General features: G+C 38.8%; 1 protein-coding gene across 1 annotated transcript in view; it reads right to left on the bottom strand.

Moving 5' to 3' along the window:
- Positions 1-17,684, bottom strand: part of SCCPDH (saccharopine dehydrogenase (putative)) — a 46,214-nt gene extending 28,530 nt beyond the window's left edge. Inside the window, 6 exon segments of the mRNA XM_061185375.1 lie at positions 5,504-5,553; positions 7,652-7,781; positions 9,924-10,004; positions 15,340-15,452; positions 17,149-17,371; positions 17,373-17,684. Of these exon segments, the coding sequence (XP_061041358.1) occupies positions 5,504-5,553; positions 7,652-7,781; positions 9,924-10,004; positions 15,340-15,452; positions 17,149-17,371; positions 17,373-17,669 (894 nt within the window). The 5' untranslated portion in view covers positions 17,670-17,684.
- Positions 17,685-18,887: the final 1,203 nt, after the last annotated feature.

Below are 18,887 nucleotides of genomic sequence, written 5' to 3' on the forward strand. Positions count from 1 at the left end.
ATGTAAACCCAGAAGGCTCTCCTTCTGTCCTGCCTTTGTGGTAATCAAGAAAACTCCTTGCTTTTTTAAGAGTTTTACCACCTAAGTATTCATTTCTAAACAGTGCAGTGAGTTTTGCCCGTTTCTAAATTTTACAGAAATGGAACCATATAATGTATATTCCTTGAGTTCGGCTTCTTTTGCTCAAAATTGTGATGTTAGGATTCATCATGTGTTAGAAGGACCTCCTACTCTGCTGTTGACCTTCCATTTTCTTAATGGTGTCTTTTGATATAAAAAGACATACTCAATTTAAAATTTTAAATGTATTCCACTTTTTTTTTATATTTAATGCCTTCCGTGTCTTTTTCAAGCAGTCATTCCCTGTACAACATGGTGACTATAGTTTATATTATATAGCAAATTAGAAATTTGCCAGGAGAGATGATTTTAAAAGTTCTTAGGACTTCCCTGGTGGCGCAGTGGTTAAGAATCTGCCTGCCAATACAGGGGACACAGATTCAATCCCTGGTCCCGGAAGATTCCACATGCCGCGGAGCAACTAAGCCCGTGCACCAAAACTACTGAGCCTGTGCTCTAGAGCCTGGGAGCCACAACTACTGAGCCCGTGAGCCACAACTACTGAGCCCGTGTGCCACACTACTGAAGCCCATGCGCCTAGAGCCCATGCTCCTCAACAAAAGAAGCCACCGCAGTGAGAAGCCCATGCACTGCAACGAAGAGTAGCCCCCGCTCGACACAACTAGAGAAAGCCCGCATGCAGCAACAAAGACCCAACACAGCCAAAGATAAATAAATAAATAAATAAATTTTTAAAAATTGTTTATATGCTTAAAAAATAAACATATAAAGAGCTGCTGATAATCAGATTCCAAATAAAGAAAAGTTACTTCAAAAAAAACAAATACAAGTTCTCATCACAAGAAAAAAAACTTAAGTATGGTGATGGATGCTAACTAGTGGTGATCATTTTGTAATATAAACAAATATTGAATTATTACGTTGTACACCTGAATAGTACAATGTTGTATGTCAATTATACCTCAATAAAAATAAATTAACAAAATAAATTATATTTCTGGAAAAAAAGAAGCCATTCCTGACCTTGAGGCCATGAAATATGTCATCTTCTAAAAGCTTACTGTTTTGCCTTATGCATTTAGGTCTATAACCCACCCAAACTTGATTTTTGTACACAGTGCAAAGTATGAGTCCAATTTCATTGTTTCCCCATACCCATCATCTCCTGAAAAAGACCCTTTACCATAAATCAAGTGCTCATATATGCACAAACTACTCTGAGCTCTTTATCCTAATCTGCTGGCCTATCGATATCTCCCTGCCAATGTAACACTCTGACTTAATAATGTCTTGATATTCAAGAGCATCCTTCTACCTTATTCTCCTTTAAGAAAGTGTTGGCTATTCTTGGCCCTCTGCACTTCCATATACATTTTAGAATTAGTTTGTCAAGTTGCACACTAAAAACAAGCAAGCAAAAAAAAAACCTGTTTGCAATTTTGATTGGAATTATATGGGATTATAAATTAATTTAAGGAAAACTGACATTTTAACAAAATCGAGTCTTCCAATCCATGAATATGGTGGATTCTTCCATTTATTTGTCTTCTTTAAGGTCACTCAATAACATTTTATAGTTTTCTTCACAGAAATCTTGTACATTTTATATCCCTTATTCTTAAGTACTTGATTTTTTAATGCTACTATAAATGGTCTCTTTTTAAAAAATTCATTTTCTAACTGTGGCTGGTATACAGAAATGCAACTGATTTTTTTAAACTTATTTTATTTTATTCATTTATTTAATTTTTGGCTGCATTGGGTCTTCGCTGCTGCACACAGGTTTTCTCTAGTTGCTGAGATCGGGGACTACTCTTTGTTGCGGTGCGCGGGCTTCTCATTGCGGTGGCTTCTCTTGTTGTGGAGCATGGGCTCTAGGTGCACGGGCTTCAGTAGTTGTGGCTTGCAGGCTTCAGTAGTTGTGGCTCACGGGCTCTAAAACGCAGGCTCAGTATTTGTGGTGCAGGGGCTTAGTTGCTCCGCGGCATGTGGGATCTTCCCGGACCAGGGCTCGAACCCGTGTCCCATGCATTGGCAGGTGGATTCTTAACCACTGCGCCGCCAGGGAAGCCCGCAACTGATTTTTATATTACTGTTGTATCCAGCAACAATAAAGACTAGAGTGGAAATAAATGAAACAGAGAATAGAAAAACAATAGAGAAAATCAATGAAACCAAAAGGTGGTTCTCTGAAGAAATCAACCAAATTGAAAAACCTTTAGCTAGACTGACAGAGAGAGAGAAAGAAAAAGAAAGAGAGAGAGAGAGAACTCAAATTACTAAAATCAGGAATGAAAGAAGGGGCATTACCAACCTTACAGAAATAAAAAAGAGTATAAGGGAATACTATGAACAACTGTATGCCAACAAATTAAACAACCTAGATGCAATGGACAAATTCCTAGAAAGACACTGTTATGGATTAAATTTTGTACCCACCCCAAATTTATATGTAGAAGGCCTAACCCCCGGTACCTCAGAATGTAACCTTATTTGTAAGCAGGGTTGTTGTAGATGTAACTAGTTAAGTTGAGATCATACACATTGGAGGAAGTGGGCCCCCAACCCCAAACCACTGGTGTCCTTATAAAAAGGAGAAATTGGGACACACACACATCATATGAAGATGAAAGAGAGGTCTGAGTGATGCATCTACAACAAAGGAACACCAAAGATTGCAAGCAAACCACCAGAAGCTAGGAGAGAAACATGGAACAGATTCTCCCTCACAGCCCTCAGAAGAAACCAACCCTGCCAACGTCTTAATCATGGACTTCTAGCCTCCAGAACTGTGAGAACGTTTCCCTTGTTTAAGCAACCCAGTTTGTGGTACTTTATTACGGGAGTCCTAAGAAACTAATGCAGACACAAACTACCAAAACGGACTTAAGAGTATACAGAAAATCCTAACAACCTATAAGAAGTGAAGACATTGAATTCTTATTATCTCTTCACTGATTTCTAGTATAATTTCATTATAGTCTAAAACATACTCTAGAACGGGGGGGTGGCCAACTATTTCTGTAAAAGGTCAAACTAAATATTTTAGGCTGTGCAGGCCACATCTGGTCTCTGCTGCATTTTTTTTTTTATTATAGCTCTTTAAATATATTAAAATTATTCTTAGCTTGCAGCCATATAAAAGCAGGCCGTGGGCTGACCCTGCTCTGGAGCTGCACTACCTGGTATGGGAGGCATTATATAGCACATACAGAACACCTTCATCACTGCGGGAAGATTTACTGGACAGCACTGTCCTTGAGTATATGATTCCAACTCTCTGAAATTCTTTTGAGTCTTGCTTTATGGTCTAATACATAGTCTAAGATTCAATTTTTTATGTAAAGTAACAAAGCTTAAGGGGAAAAGTAGGATAAGGAGTAGGAGGAGAACAATCCTGTGCCAAGGGATGCATAGAATCAAGGGAGTTATCTCTGTTCATCCTTGTGAAATTAAGGCTCTGTATTTTGCTTTAAGGGGAATGAGAAGGAGCTGCATTGATTTCGATGTTTTCAAATGTCTGGTCCTGATTAAGGCCCAACTTTGAGTCCTTATAATAATAGGACTTAATAACATTTATTGAGTGATTGTAAAGTGCCAAACACTGTTCTGATTTATATTCATTGACTAATTTAATCCTCATAGCAACCATATGAAGGAGACACTATTATCATCTCCTGTTACAGATCATCTCCTGTTCCTCTTGCAAAAGAAGCCTCTTTTCTAGCTCTGTTTTCTCACTATCTCCCTGTAGTGGACATCTGTTTTTTGTCAGTCCTGCACTAATTTCCTGCAGGGAATTCTTAATTCCCCTACCCTATGTTCGGCTTACAACACTCTCTTTCCTATTGGGAGTTTGTTACGTGTTGTTGAGAAGGGCTTGGCCCTATGATTCCCTCTCCAGAGGCCCATGACCCAGGCCTGGGCAATCTTATTACTCCATTACCCCAGGTCACACTGTTTGGCTCAAGAATGACCAAATGACCCAATACTTGACTAATCTTCCCTATCTTGAATATTCAAACTCTGCTAGCTGTTCCTGGGAAATCATGAACCTTATGGACAATGCATACCTGGGGCTGCCAGCACCTTCCCCCCCGATTGTGAGAGCCTACACTGAGGAGCACAGAAGTAATGCAGAGACAGGAAGAGGAAGAGAAAAAAATGAGTTCAATAATACCATTTGAATATCCAGATCCAGCCATACTGTTTACTTGCAGATGTTTGGTTACATGAATCAATAAATTCCTTTCTGTTTTGTTGGTTTAAACCAGGTTGAGCTGGCTTTCTAACTCATGTTCCCCAGAGCTCCAAGCATGTCCTTCTTTCTCATTTCTGAGTCTTTGTTTAGGTTGCTGCCTCTCACCTTCCAAATGCTATTCACTTTTCAAGGTTCAATTTAATAAGGCTTCTATGAGGCATTCCCAAATTACTCAGGCCCACTGTCACTTCCCTTTATTGTGATACTCTAGTGGATATTATCTGTAACCACAAATTTTAGCAAGTTTTATATAGTTCTTCATGTTTATTCATCTGAACCTACAATCCAGACAAATAAAACCATTACTTAAACATGCTCCACTCCATCCCACAGTTACATCTTTATTAAACTATTTCCTCTCCCTTATCCACATCTCCTCAGCACCAACCTTTAAAATTCCATATCCCAGCTTCTCCAAAAAGTCCTTGATCTCTGGCCTCCCAGCTAGATGTAACTCCCCATTCTCAGAATCCTATAGTATTTCATCTGACCTCTTTAATAACAATTTTTGTCTCCTGCTCATCTAAATTATTACCTCTTTAAGGGTTTGCATGTTGTTCATTTATGTGTCACACTATCTTGCACTACTATATCTACTTGCATTACACAATATTTGAAATACTGAATATTTTTTAAAGAGAACAAATACTTATGAAGCCTCAAGTATAGACAGAGAATTGGGTTAGACACTACTGGCAGTAAAACTACTACCACAAAACATGGTCCTTTCCCAGAAATGCAACTATCTTATGCTCCCAAATAGACCATAAATTCAATAAGATTACATTTACATTATACATTTCTTGTATGGCCACAACAGCACCTAACTCCAAGTTAGGCACGTAATAAAAATGCACTGATTTGCACTAAGGTGATAATTTTCTAGGCTGACAACATTCATCACATAACAATGATAGATCTTTAGTGTTAGGATGATGGTAACTCATTCTAATAATGAACTGTGCAGTTTTAAACAAATTCTATTTTAAGTCAAAATAACTCTCAGTAATCTTTACTTTTTAAAATTAAACAGGACTTTCATACACTAAAAATTACAACTCTATATACAATTTAATTAATCGAAACTTTTTAACAGGCAAGTATCATTTCCAAAATGTTTTTAATATTAACAAAGAAAACACATGACAAACAAAAACTAACCTCAGGTCCTGAATGTATAGTCAGGAAACTTTCCACAGCAGTCAATGTACCTAAAAGAGAAGGAAAATGGTAAAAGTAAAATCAAATAAAAATCTATTAACCCAGGGTAAGTAATAATAAGCTATTCCTATACATTTAGGGAACATTTTTATTAGGCCTACAGCGATTTAATCAGGAAAATCTGTGCTATAACAGTATTATTAGGTTATTGTAAACAGATTTAAGGAGCAGCTAAAGCCAGATAAATTATCAGAAAAATAGTAGTTTAGTATAAATTAACTGCTGGTACTCACAAAATCATTTCTAGTATTCCAACTGACATTGCAAAAAATCTCTTCCAATAAGGCAACAATTTAGCTCACTGATTCTGGAAGGCCATCAGTTCTCAAAACTACATCTATGGGAATTATTCTATTTTCCAATATGAGAGCTTTCAAGAAGACCCATTAGTAGTGACTTACAATGAATATACAGAAATCCTACCAAAATGGGCCTTTGTGATGGCTTATTAAATACTTAAAGTAAGGCTATTTAAATGAAATAAAAATATAATGAGTAAAAACAAAGTAGAAAACCAAGGCCAGAAAAAAAGGGGAGAAATCAATTATATTAACCATGAGGACTAATACATACGTATAGTGGTTAAGTATTTAATTAATCTTTGAGCTTATCGAGAGCAGTAAGACAAAAGAAAAACATAATGGGCTAGCTAATTCTCAAAATCTGATAAAATATACCAATTTGTTAAGAGACAGTATTCCTAGTTTTAATTCCAAGAGAAAATTAAAGCATGGGGCCTTAGAAAGTTGACACTGAGCAAGGTAACAAATAACCACACCATCCACAATGATGTTACAGCAGAAAAGAACTAGAGCCACATAAATATCACTTATCTGACACTGTCAAAAACCAAGAATAGATCATTAAACTCTAACTCACTGGAGAGGATTCTGAGAGTTGTTAAGAGAAAGTGGCCTGGATACATGGCTCTTTGATCTAACCCTGTGCACGGAAAGAACATGTATCGCCTAAGGCAGTATGTAATGAAATGTGAGCCACCTGAATCAACAATTAGCTGGGGTATTTGTTAAATGCTGACTCCTAGGTTTCAGTGTCTGAAAAAAAGTTTTAAAATAAATCTTAAAGTAATATTTCTCCCTTAAAAATAAAAAAGGACCTATTCAAAATAACAACTATTAAATATTTAATAATAACCTCAATAAGAAACATGTAGGACCACCATGAAAAATAGTCTAAACTTTTTCAGTAAATGGAGATTTTTTTAGTAAGTTTTTTAATAAATGGAAATATACCAGATCCATGGGTTGAAAACTAAAAAAATATTTTAAAGATGTTCAATTCATGCCTTTCTCTTTATTGGGAATGGTTCCAGCGTTTCATCATTAAGTATGATGTTGGCTACTGCTTTCTGACATTCACTGTGTTAAGAAAGTATTCTATTCCTCAATTTCTAAAAATCTAAAATCAATAAATGGCGGGCATGCGTGTTACCTTTGTTGAGCTTTGGTTTCAGAGTTACCTTTCTAATATAAACTGAACACTTTCCATATTTTTAAGCTCTAGAATGGTTTATATAGAACTGGACTTACTTGCTTCAGGTCATTTTATAAAGGAGCACTTTTTATATATGTATAACATTCCACTGTTTTACTATAATAGTGATTTTTTTCCATTCTTATTGTCTCCATTTTATAAATGAGCTAAAAAAGATGTCAAAAACCTTGTTCAATACTTTCTAGCTTTGTTCGTTAAAAAAATTTAAAACTTTCCAATTATAGTATGTGTATAAATTATACTTTAAGATGTATTAATTCCTAAACAAGCAAGTTTGAATTTATAATGCCTGCCAAAAATTTTTTTCCAGAAATTTTATAGCTATAACCACAACTAAATTCTAATGGAGAATTCCTTCCTTTAGAACACTTACAGTACTATCCATACCTCAAAAAACAATAGTGTCAATATCATTTTCTAACAAGTACAGCTATATTAAAAACAAAGTATGTGTTTTAATACTACCCATTAATAGTTCTGTTTCTTTTCTCATGAAGATTTTAGTTCACCACAATTACAAACATGAAACACCTCTATTTTAAATTCCATTATTGCTTCTTGATCAATAATTACCATTCATTTTATTTCTGGTATATATTACTCCCAGATCTGCTGGAATGGAGTCAAAGCCACTGCTTCCAACGATATAAGCCCCTTTTTCTGCAGCTTTCTCATGATACTTCCAATACATTAGTTCCAGAAACTAAAGATTCAAGACAAAAGATCTGAATCAGAGCTACGGAGAAACATCTAGACCAAAATTAAATGATTTACCTTTAAAAACAAAGCAATTAAACTATGAAAACGCTAACCAAGATGGCTCTGCAGCAAAATATTAACTGTCAAATAGTTGGCACTTACTCAGCAAACATACCTACTATGTTCCAGGTGGTGTGAGAGGTATGCAGATCTGACTTAATTCATTTTTTAGAATGACTTTTAAATGCAAAAGTAATACCTATTATGAAAAATTAATATAGAAAAATACAAAGAAAACAAAAAAAAGTTACCCCGAATCACATCTTCCAGATGAACATCATTACAGACATATATCTGTGCACATATGTAAGTAGAAAGAGTGGTAGGAAAGGAGGGAAAGCAAGAAGGGAATAATGTCTGTTCAAATTCTCTGCCTGTTTTTTTAAAAAACAGTTTTAGATTTACAGAAAAAAACTGAGTACTAGAGAGTTCCTAGGTACTCCACACTCAGTTAACCTTATCATTACATCTTTTACATTAACATCTATTATAATTAATGAACCAATACTGATACATTATTACTAACTAAAGTCCCTATTTTGTTCAGGTTTCCTCAGTTTTTATCTAATGTCCTTCTTCTGTCCAGGATCCCATTCAGGATACCATACTACATTTAGTTGTCATGTCTCCTTAGGCTCCGCTGGCTGTGATGGTTTCTCAGACTTTCCTGGGTTTTGATGACCTTTACAGTAGTGGTCAGGTACTTTGTAGAATGCCCCTCTATTGGAAATTATCGCATGATTTTCTCATGACTACACTAGAGTTACAGGTTTTGGGGAGGAAGACGGGGTAAAGTGCCATTTCCTGATGTCATATCAAGAGTACATACTATCTCACAGACATAGAAAATAAACTTATGGTTACCAAAGTGGGAGGGAGGGAGAGATGGATAAATTAGGAGTATGGGATTAAAAGCTACACACCACTATGTATAAAATAGATAAACAACAAGGATTTACTGTATAGCACAGGGAACTATATTCAGTATCTTGTAATACCCTATAATGGAAAAGGATCTGAAAAAATATATATATATAGCTGAAACACTTTGCTGTACATCTGAAACTAACACAATATTGTAAATCATTAAAAAAAAAAAAGAGTACATACTATCAACATAATTTCTCACTGGTGATGTTGACCCTGAATACCTGGCTGAGGCAGCGTTTGTCTGGTGGCTCCACTGTAAAGTTTTTCTCCCCCCCTCTTCCATACTGTACTCACTGGAAGGCAGCGACTGTGCAGCCCACACATAAAGAGGGAGGAGTGAAGCTCCCCCTCCTCGAGGGCACAGTAGTTATGTGAATTATGTGGAATTCTGAACAGGTGATTTGCCTCTTTTCTTCCCTTTGCCCATTTTAAATTGGGTTATTTAAATTTGTATTTTTGACTTATATATATTCTGGATCATTACTAGGTTTTGATGCCACGTTCATGGTAATTTCTAAGATAACTTAGAAGCTTTCCATCATTTTCTTTGCTCTAGAATATTTTAAATAAGATAGGAATCAGTTTCTTTTACATTCATATTTCCTACCTCTTCTTTTATCAGTCTTGGTAATTTACACTTTCTTAACACTTTCCAATATACATCACCAACTGATAAGCTCTAAGTATGTATATACTGGCACACTGATGATGGTACTCAGCAGAGACTATAGGGACATATGAGGTTACAGTTATAAAGGAGCTAGTGTAGCTCAGTGCTTATTAACACTCCACTTCCTGCAGTGTTAATTCAGGCAAACCTCAATGCAAGTCCTAGTTTTTCTACTTAATGGTTGCATGACTCTGAGCAAGTTTTATTTTAATTAATTCTGTTTACAGCATGCAGTAGCAATATAAATCAACACATCCTATACACAAAGGCCATGGAAGAAATCAGGATGTAGGGAAGAAAAATTCAAGAAAACTGAAGCTAAGACCTTACCATCATGCTCTCCTTCAAGCTTTCAATGAAATACCATCTCTAAATGCTACAGAGTCATCACCTTCTAAAATCTGTCTGCAAAATTACACTAAATATTTTTCACTTTAACAGAAAGTTGTATTGTTAATTTTGTTCCTTCTTTTCTATTTTACATACCTGAGGTTCTCCACAGATGTCAATACAGCTAGTTCCATTTTCAACACATGCTTTTACTACAGGTTCTCCATAAAATCGGTACTGGGAGAATAAAGAAAACCAACAGTTTACTCTTACTTAGCAAGCTTAAATGAAGGAATACCATTGAGTATTGGAAGTACAGTCTTCACTATTAAGAAATCAAATATTAATAAAGTAGCCTAATGAGAAAATAATGTAAACTGCAATTTACTGACTCTCACAGTGTAAATAAAAGCATGATGGAATTACCTCTAACTGAAGACAAAGTCGGAAGTTTTATAAAAGAAGTGACTCATTTGAGTTGAATTCTGAAGTACAGTAAGGATTTGCCAGGAAAAAGAAAATCCAAATAAAAGAAAAATTATATGTAAAAGTGTAAAAAAGGGTGATGCTCAGGATACCTGAAGCACAGAGTAGTGGAGAGGGAAGTGGTAAGAGATGAGTCTGGAAAGAAACACTTGGGCCAGATCAGGAACGACCCTGAGTGCCATGTTATCAAGATTGAACTTTATCTTTTCTGCATTGCTGAGCCCTCCTAGAGTATTTTAAACAGGACAGTGGTGGAACGTTTATAACACAGACATATCACTCTGCCTGTGGTATTGGAAAACAAAACTCATGGCAGGTAAGAAATGAAGGACAAAACTAAGGAAGCGCAAGGATATACTAAGAGTGAGATATACTTAAAAGACAGAAATGACTGGACTTCCTGATTAGCTGGAAATGGGGACCAACAACTAATGGCAGTATTAGCAAAATAAAGAAAGGACAAAGAGGTTTGGAGAGGATAAGTTTAATATTGTACAAAGTAGCTATTCTGAGCCTGTATGATTTTGGATCTCCCAAACTATTTGTTGCTCAAACTCAAGGAATTAAAATTTAAGAATTTTTATATAAGAGTTAATACATCAGAGTCAGTCCCATTTCAAAGGAAGCATGACGAATTTTCCCTTTGTGAGGGAAGGGTCAGCGGAAGCATAAACTCCTCTGCTCCTCTCATTCCTCACAGCAAAAGATGGAGAAAGGAGATGGTCTGCTTCTTCTAGCCTTCAAGAAACAGGTAAAGGGACACTTAAAAGAAAAGACAGGGCACTACAGGGATTGACCTTTTCAAGTGGGTCACTTAGGTTCCTCTCTACCTGACTCCACAGCCTCATCTCCACATCCTCCTCCCCTTTCTTAAAAACAGCAAATGACACTGGAATTACAGGACTAGAAAAGTGTGTCTAAGTTCTAGTTCATCCTCTGCTATTCACCAACCATGCAAAATTACTGAAGCACTTAACTTCTGAGGCAACGTAGTACAACGGAACAAACAAGGGCTTTCAAGGCAGCAGGATCCAAGTTCACATTCTAAATCCATCATCTACTAAATTGTATGAATTTATTTACAAATGACATACATGGACTACTATACTAATAAAATATACACTTTAAACATACATAAAATGGACATAAAGTTGAAATTAAAATAAGTACAAGTCAAAGCTCTATTTTCTTTCTGTACCCAATGGATCATCTTGCATAATCTTTACACATATCCTTTTGAAACTCACTTAGCAATTTCCTTGGCCTCCTGGTTATTTTACCCCCGAATACCTCAAGTTGCCCCGTAGTTCACCTGGGTCAGAATCAGCTGGGTCGCTCGTTAAACATGTTGGTTACTCAGTCTCACCCCAACTCCCTCCAGTAATAAGTTTTCTGGGGTAGACTGCAGTAACCTGCATTTTAAATGAGCCTCACTGGTGACTCTTACGTATGTTAGAGATGGAGAATCACCTCCCTAGACATTCTCCCTGGAAAATCTCACCAACTTTCTGGATTTCAACTACAACATGTATGCTGATGACGTCCAACTCCTATCTCCAGAGCTGCTCACTGATGAGGTTGCCTCATCTGTGGCTTCTGTTATAAACTTCAGGACCCGCAAGAGCACAGGACATGGGGCAAAACGAATTTCACTTTGGCTTCTTTTTCTCTCCTCTATTTCCTCGTCACCCTGACTTCCTCACTTGCTTAAAAAAATAATTCCACTATATAGTACGCATTTCCTGTCTTAATTCAAAAATATCTAGCAGACTCCTCAGTTACAACACATCCAAAATCAGATTCATCATCTTTCTCTCAACAGCAGTTTTTCCCCCTCCACTTCCTAGCACAGGAGACAATAAAGAATAATGCCTAAAAGTATTCATTCAGTCATTTTCTGTATATTTCGACATAATACTTGTTTACATACCCCTGACTAGTTTTACAGCTATCATTTAGCTCTCACTAAAGAGACCCTCACAAAATAGAGAAATGGGTAAAAAATACCTTCAAAGAAACAAATTATGACACCAAAACTGGTAAACTGGAGTCTACCCCTGGGAGTATAATCCATATTACAAAGTGAAAACGACCTTTCAAGTAGAGCTTAGGGAGGAGGCATGTTTTGGGGGCAAAAAGCTAGAGATGCCTATAAACCATCCAACTGGAAACATCCAGAAGGTAATTTGATCCACCAGTCTGGAGTTTAAGGGGTAGTTCCTCAGTGGAAATAAATTAATGTAGGCATCATCAGCAAACAGATGGTATTGAAAGCCATGGCTTTCAATTCTTTCTGACGACAACCCACCCTAAGAAATTCATTACACATAGTAGCTCCACACACAAATATATCTGACACAAAAGCTTCATGAACCAGTACTTGCCTGTATTACGTGTAATTCACCCTATTTTCTATTTCAGTCTATCTGATTTTTCTTTTCAATGCCTAGTCTTAACGTATTGAACTGATTTCACAAAGTTTAAAAAATACTGGCCCAGTTACAGTTTCTGCTTGGGATGGTGAAAACGTTCTGGAAATAAAGAGGTGACAGTTATATAAGATTGTGAATGTACTTAATGTCATTGAAGTGTATACTTAGAAATGGTTAAAATGCTATATTTTATGTTATGTATATTTTACCACAATAATAATAATATTAAAAAATGGTCCAGGGAATATAAACAGAAAAGAGTTTCTAAGGCTTAAGGTCTGAGACCTCTGGCATTCGCAGGAGGATAAAAAGACCCAACAGAGGAGACTGAGACAAAGCTGGTGGAGAAAAAGAAAACCAGGAGAGGGCAAGAATTCAGATACCAAGTGAAGAAAGGAAAAAGTGATCAACTGTCACAAATGCTGAGAGATCTGATTAAGACGAGGACTGAGAACTGACGATTGGATTTGACAGGACGGGGATGCTGGCAGAGTAGTTTCAATTAAGGAGTATGGATAAAAGCCTGACAAGACTAGATAGAGGAGGAGGTGAGGGAGTGGAGACAGTAAGTAAGGCGAACTCTTTCAAGGAGTTTTGCTAAAAAGGGGCACAGAAAAATGGGAGTAGTTAGAGGAGCATGCAGAATTCAGAGAAGTTTTTCTTTAAATGGGAGATATAATCCCATATTTGTATGTTGAGAGAAATAATCCAATCAAGAGGCAAAATTTGATGAGAATAAGAATATGTGTAACTGTAAACCTGTAAATATAAAGTCTTTGAATACAGTGTCCATGAGAAGCAGGGGTAGTTTTTCCCTGTAAAAGGAGATAAGGCAGAGTCAGGATACAATGCAGATAGGAAGATCTGGTGGTATAAATTCTCTTCTGACAGCTTGTATGTTCATAGTTTAAAAAAAAAAGGAAAGAAAGAAAGGAAGGAAGGGAGGGAGAAAGGAAAGAAGGAAGGAAGAAAATCACGAGGTAAGAGTGAGGAAAAAGGAAGAAAGGGGTGGGATGCTAAAAGTATGAGAAAAAAGAAGTTATAAAACTGCTGCTTCGGTGAGTAGGAGAGAAAATAGCCTAGGAAAATAGATTAGAATTGCTGGAGGTACTGAGGCTGCACGTGAGGTTTGTAACCACATATTGAACGTGGGACTAGTCAGCATCGGGATGCATTTTTCTCCAGCCAGACTGGGTTACACGTGTTCAGGTAGAGTAAGCAGCGAGCTGGAATAACCAGGGCTGGGGTTTCTCCAGAGTACTTTGGAGGGAGGGACAAGCTGGCTGAGGATGTATGTAAGACAGTGATTCAAGCAACGAACCACAGACCACATTCTAAACTACTTAATGAAATAAACAATAGAAATACATTTCATTTGATGACAATCAAAAACCTTTCTGGTTTCATTTGATGAAATTATCAACAATTTTCTAGATGCTTAGTTTTCAAATGTTTTGACAATTGAGGAAGCTTCCTCAGATCCATAAATGTCACCAACGTTCACCCTGTTACACAGACCACAAGTGTCTCTTTCACATCCAGTCCAACAGCAGCAGCTAGAGGTTCTCCTTTCAAAATATCCGCTTTCAACCACTTCTCACCACCTCTAACACTCCTACCCTGTGCTTGGCTTGCTTGGCCCATTCCACTGTTGGTTCCCTACCATCTATTTTTCCTCTCAGAAGCCAAAGAACTTCAAATACGTAAATCAAGTCATGCCCTTCCTTTTAACCATTCAATGGCTCTTTCATATTTAGAAGGAAACCCAAACCCCGATCTTGACCTTGCAGACCTAACCACCTAGTTCCTAGGTACCTCTCCAGTCTAACTCCCCACCTCTCTGCCCTGCTCACGCCCAACCATGCGGGCCTCTCTCACATCCCTCAGTCTGGCCAAGCACATGCTCATCTCAGGACCTCTGTATTTGCTCTTTCCTGGAACACCCTCTCCTCAAATACTCCCAGGATTTACTCCCTCACTGCATTCAGGTCCCTATGCAAATTTCAGTTCCTCACAGAGACCTTCCCTGACCATCCATCTAATAGAGACTGGTGTGCCAATCTTTTTATCTCCCTTCCCTGTTTTATTTTTCTTCAAAGCACCTGTCACTTACTATTATAACATTATTTTTCTGTCTCCCCACTGGACTGTAAGCTCCATGAGGGGTTTTCTGTTTTACTCACCATTATGTCCATAGACTAGTTCAGTGTACATATAATAAACACTCAATAAACATTTATTGAATAAATGAACGAATCCTTTTTTAATATCTTTCTTTGTACATGCACTAACATATGTACTGGTACAGCAATACAGAATGTAATTTAAAAACAAATAAAAAGTAAATTATGGGTACATGCTCAAACTTTTTTAGTTAAGGGGCATGCAGCACAAAAAAAAGTTTGGCAATTATAGCTGTAACCACTAAATAAACCAGCACACATTCCTGGAGTCTAGTGTCACTCTCTCTCTCAGGAGACTTTGGTCATATCCATTTGCTTCTCATGAGAAGTAAAAACTCCCCATACGGGGTTAAGGCCCTGAATCAATTTTTCTGTCCCCTGCCCTTATGTTTCTCTGGAATATAAAATACCAGATTCTGCTAGAAATGAATAGATTGTTTGTTCTGATTCAAAGAAGGGCAGATTACTTACTGGTCCTACACAGTTGAGGACAACTGTTGCCTGTTTAGCCATTTCATCAAGTGAGGCTGGATTAGTGATATCACAAATTATTATTCCAACTTCAGATGACAGTGTCGGCCTTCCTAAAATAAGAAATAAATTGTTTTAAGCAAATCCCGATACAGTATTAGATCGCGCAGCCCTTCTTTTCATAATAACCAGTGACGGCAAATTCACTAAATATACTAAAAGCTAATTCTCCCTCTCAAACAAAAGATAAAACTGTTTTTAACCAGGTAATTAAAAAAACGGAAGACTATGAGGAAAATGGAGTTAAAACTAAGAGTTAATAAAACACATTACTAACCTTTAAAAGAAAATCTAAGATAAGGAACGTGTAAATGACAACTCTATGCAAAATGCCAATTTTACAAGTTTTCAGATACTGAGAAGACGATTTTCCTGACTTCCTCTCCAGGAAGAATTATACTATTATACTATAAAAGTAGTTTCTCATCAATGATTAAACAACTACATACGATAAAATTATGAGGAGGGGACTTAACATCAACATAATGAAACAAAAGAGGACTGAGGTAAAAAACAGTCTAGGGAAGAACACTCAGGTTCATAATAAGGAAATAACTGGGATAAACTGAATCAATAGAGTAACGCAGGTTTCATGGCTCAAGGTGTATTTCCTGCAATAACCTGATGTGGGCACTACAAATGGTAGGCAACTAGGCTATACCTGTACAGTCTTGTTGAACAAAAAAGAAGAAAGGGAAGCATATATTTTAGTCGTTAAAGTATTTCTCTTGGAAAAGTAAAGAAAGACCAAAAAGCTCTTTGGTCAAGATTCTGTACTTGGGAGTGGCAGCAGGAGAGCTGTATGAGAGTCCAGCCTACATGGTATCTTCTGTACCAACCACAAACAAAACAGGTTCCAAAAACAGGGCTCTGTGTGGAATTATAAGGAAGTGAGATGAAGGTGAAGGAGAAGAACGAAGTATGCCCGAAACTCTAATAGGTGCTATCTGTCTGTATGACAGGGCAGTAGGGTGGAAAACTGACAGCCAAAGTTAAAGGCGACTGACTCCTAACTTAGATGTTCCCACCACGGGGAACATGGGTAGGGTCTGTGTGTGTGTGTCTCTCTCTGCCACATCTGTATCCCCAGCATTTAGACTAGCACCTGACATTAAAAAGACCACTCAATAAAAACAGGCTGAATGAATGCCGAAAGAGTAAGTAAACGGCCGAAACAAAAACACCAAAAAAATTTTTGGATGAAGAGTGGGACTGCTGGAGAATGCTTACAAGTAAAAATTAAATTAAAAAGTAAAGCCACAGCAACGTTCTCCGCAAAACTCCTAAGCTTCCTCTCCCATCTCCAAAACACAAGGCAAAGGGAGAGCACAAATCATCCTGAAGGAACCACTGCTCTACTTTTGTACCCGATCAGACATTAAGAGACTTCCAGGCCCACCAGGTTACCCCCGCTCTAGAAGGGGACGGAGCAGAGAAAGGAAAAACTAAAGTTCCTACTTCGCCAGTGGGGATTCCCTAACTATGGGAGAAATTCAAGGGGGGATGTCTCTCTCTCTCTCTCTCTCGTTTGTTTAGGGAACGGAACGAAGCTCTGACGCCATCAGGAGCCCTGCGCTCCTCCTCCTGGCCGCTAACAGGGTTGGGGAGCTCGAGGGGCACCCAGGGAGAGAACCTCTCATTTCAGGCGACTGAAACCCCTCAGCCGGGAGAAGGGGGCTTGGGGATGAGAGCCGCGGCGGTGGGGCCGAGACCGGGGTCCCGGGGCCCCGTCCCAGTCGCCCCCTTTACCCAGCTTCATGGCAGCCCTCTCCAGGACTCGCTGCAGCTTCTCCCGAGAACGGCCCGCCACAGCCCAGGGCAGGCGGGAGCTCCGCTCCGGGGACACCTGCTCCCGGGCCACCTCCTCGGTCACGAACTGGCCGGTAAAGCCAGAGGCGCCGAACACCACCAAGTGGAAAGGCCTCTGCTGGGTCGCCATTACGAGCCCACAGCGATGCAAGGACCAGGACGGGATGAGTCCACAGCGCCTGCGCCTCAAGCAGCGACCCCAGGATCCGGCGCAGCAACCGCCTCCTCCGCGGCCGCTGCGGTCTCCGCTGCCTGCGCGCCGCGTTCCCGAAAGCCCGCGCGCGCCGCTGCGCCAAGGCCCCGCCCACGCCACCTTTTTCTGGCGGCGCCGCTACGCCTTCTCCTCCTCTGCGGTGTACCCCGCGCTGCTGCTGGCGGCCGTGGCTCGCGAGGCCTTTGTGCTTGCGGGGCTGGCGGCAGCAGGCGGCGGCCCATCCTCCGCCTCGTTGTTGGTCCTGCATAGCTCTGACTGCCCCAGGCGTTGCATCTTTTCGCTCTCCCGAAGGTTGTAGGGAGCTACGCAAGGGGAGAGCTCACGAAAACCTTCTGACGGCTGAGAGCACTTCCCGCGCTGAAACCCCCCCTTTTTTTTTATTTTCGAAGCACGTTGTCCAAGGGGGTGTCTCCGGAGCCAGGTGGAGGTTGAGGGTGGACACGGAGTCTGGGGTCCGCCCTCTGTCGTAGGCCCCGCCTCCACCGCCTCGGTGCCCGTCGCCTCCGGGACCCCCTTGATGATGCGACACACAGTTAATGGTGAACCTCCGCCGGAAAGAAACTCCCAGAGTTGTCGTGCCTTTGAGCTGTGAGGTAAACATGAATGGTGGTTCAGGACGTCCTCGAAATGCAGAAGAAATCAAAAGTTTCTTGAGCAGTCGTTATTTATATAGTCAAAAACGTTTTAATATAAATAAATGAATAAGTGAATACATAAATAAATGGGGGAGAAGAGACACATCTCCCAGTACAGAGGCATTCCAAATAATTTGTGTCATTACGACCTTCTCCAGGAGAAGAGTTTAACTCCCTCCCCTTTGAATATAGGCTTTGCTTAGTGACATACTTTAAAGAGAAGAATGTGGAAAGGGGGAGGAGGGGTGGGAAAGAGAAACCAGGTAAAAATTACCCTGGCCAAATGATCAAGGTTAACATCATCAATACATCATGTTGATAGCACACATCCTTAATATGATGTGATAAGAATGATAGATACTTCATCTCTGTCGGGTTCCTCCCCCAAACTCATAACCTCATTCTAACCATGTTGAATATGCTAGAAAATACCTGCCCAATACTCCCCAAAATGTCAAAGTCGTGAAAAAACAAGGGTGGTAGGAGAAACTGTCAGTAACTAAAGGAGCCCAAAGGGACATGATGACTAAATGTAATGTGGCATCCTGGATGGGACCCTGGAACAGAAAAAGGACATCAAAGAAATGCTAGTGAAATCCAAATAAAGTGTGTTTAGCTAATCACAATGCACCAATATTGGTTTCTTAGTTGTGACAAAGGTACCAAAGTAGAGTTAAATGTTAACAGTAGGGAAGACTGGTGAGAGGTATAGAGAACGCTCTGTACTATCTTTAACTTTTCTGTAAATCTAAAATGATTGTAAAATTTAACATGTAATTTTTTTTTAATAATAGTGATTTTAAGACAGTTTATTTTATTTTATTTATTTA

The sequence above is a fragment of the Eubalaena glacialis genome, chromosome 3 (genome assembly GCF_028564815.1).
Source record: "Eubalaena glacialis isolate mEubGla1 chromosome 3, mEubGla1.1.hap2.+ XY, whole genome shotgun sequence".
Classification (NCBI taxonomy): domain Eukaryota; kingdom Metazoa; phylum Chordata; class Mammalia; order Artiodactyla; family Balaenidae; genus Eubalaena; species Eubalaena glacialis.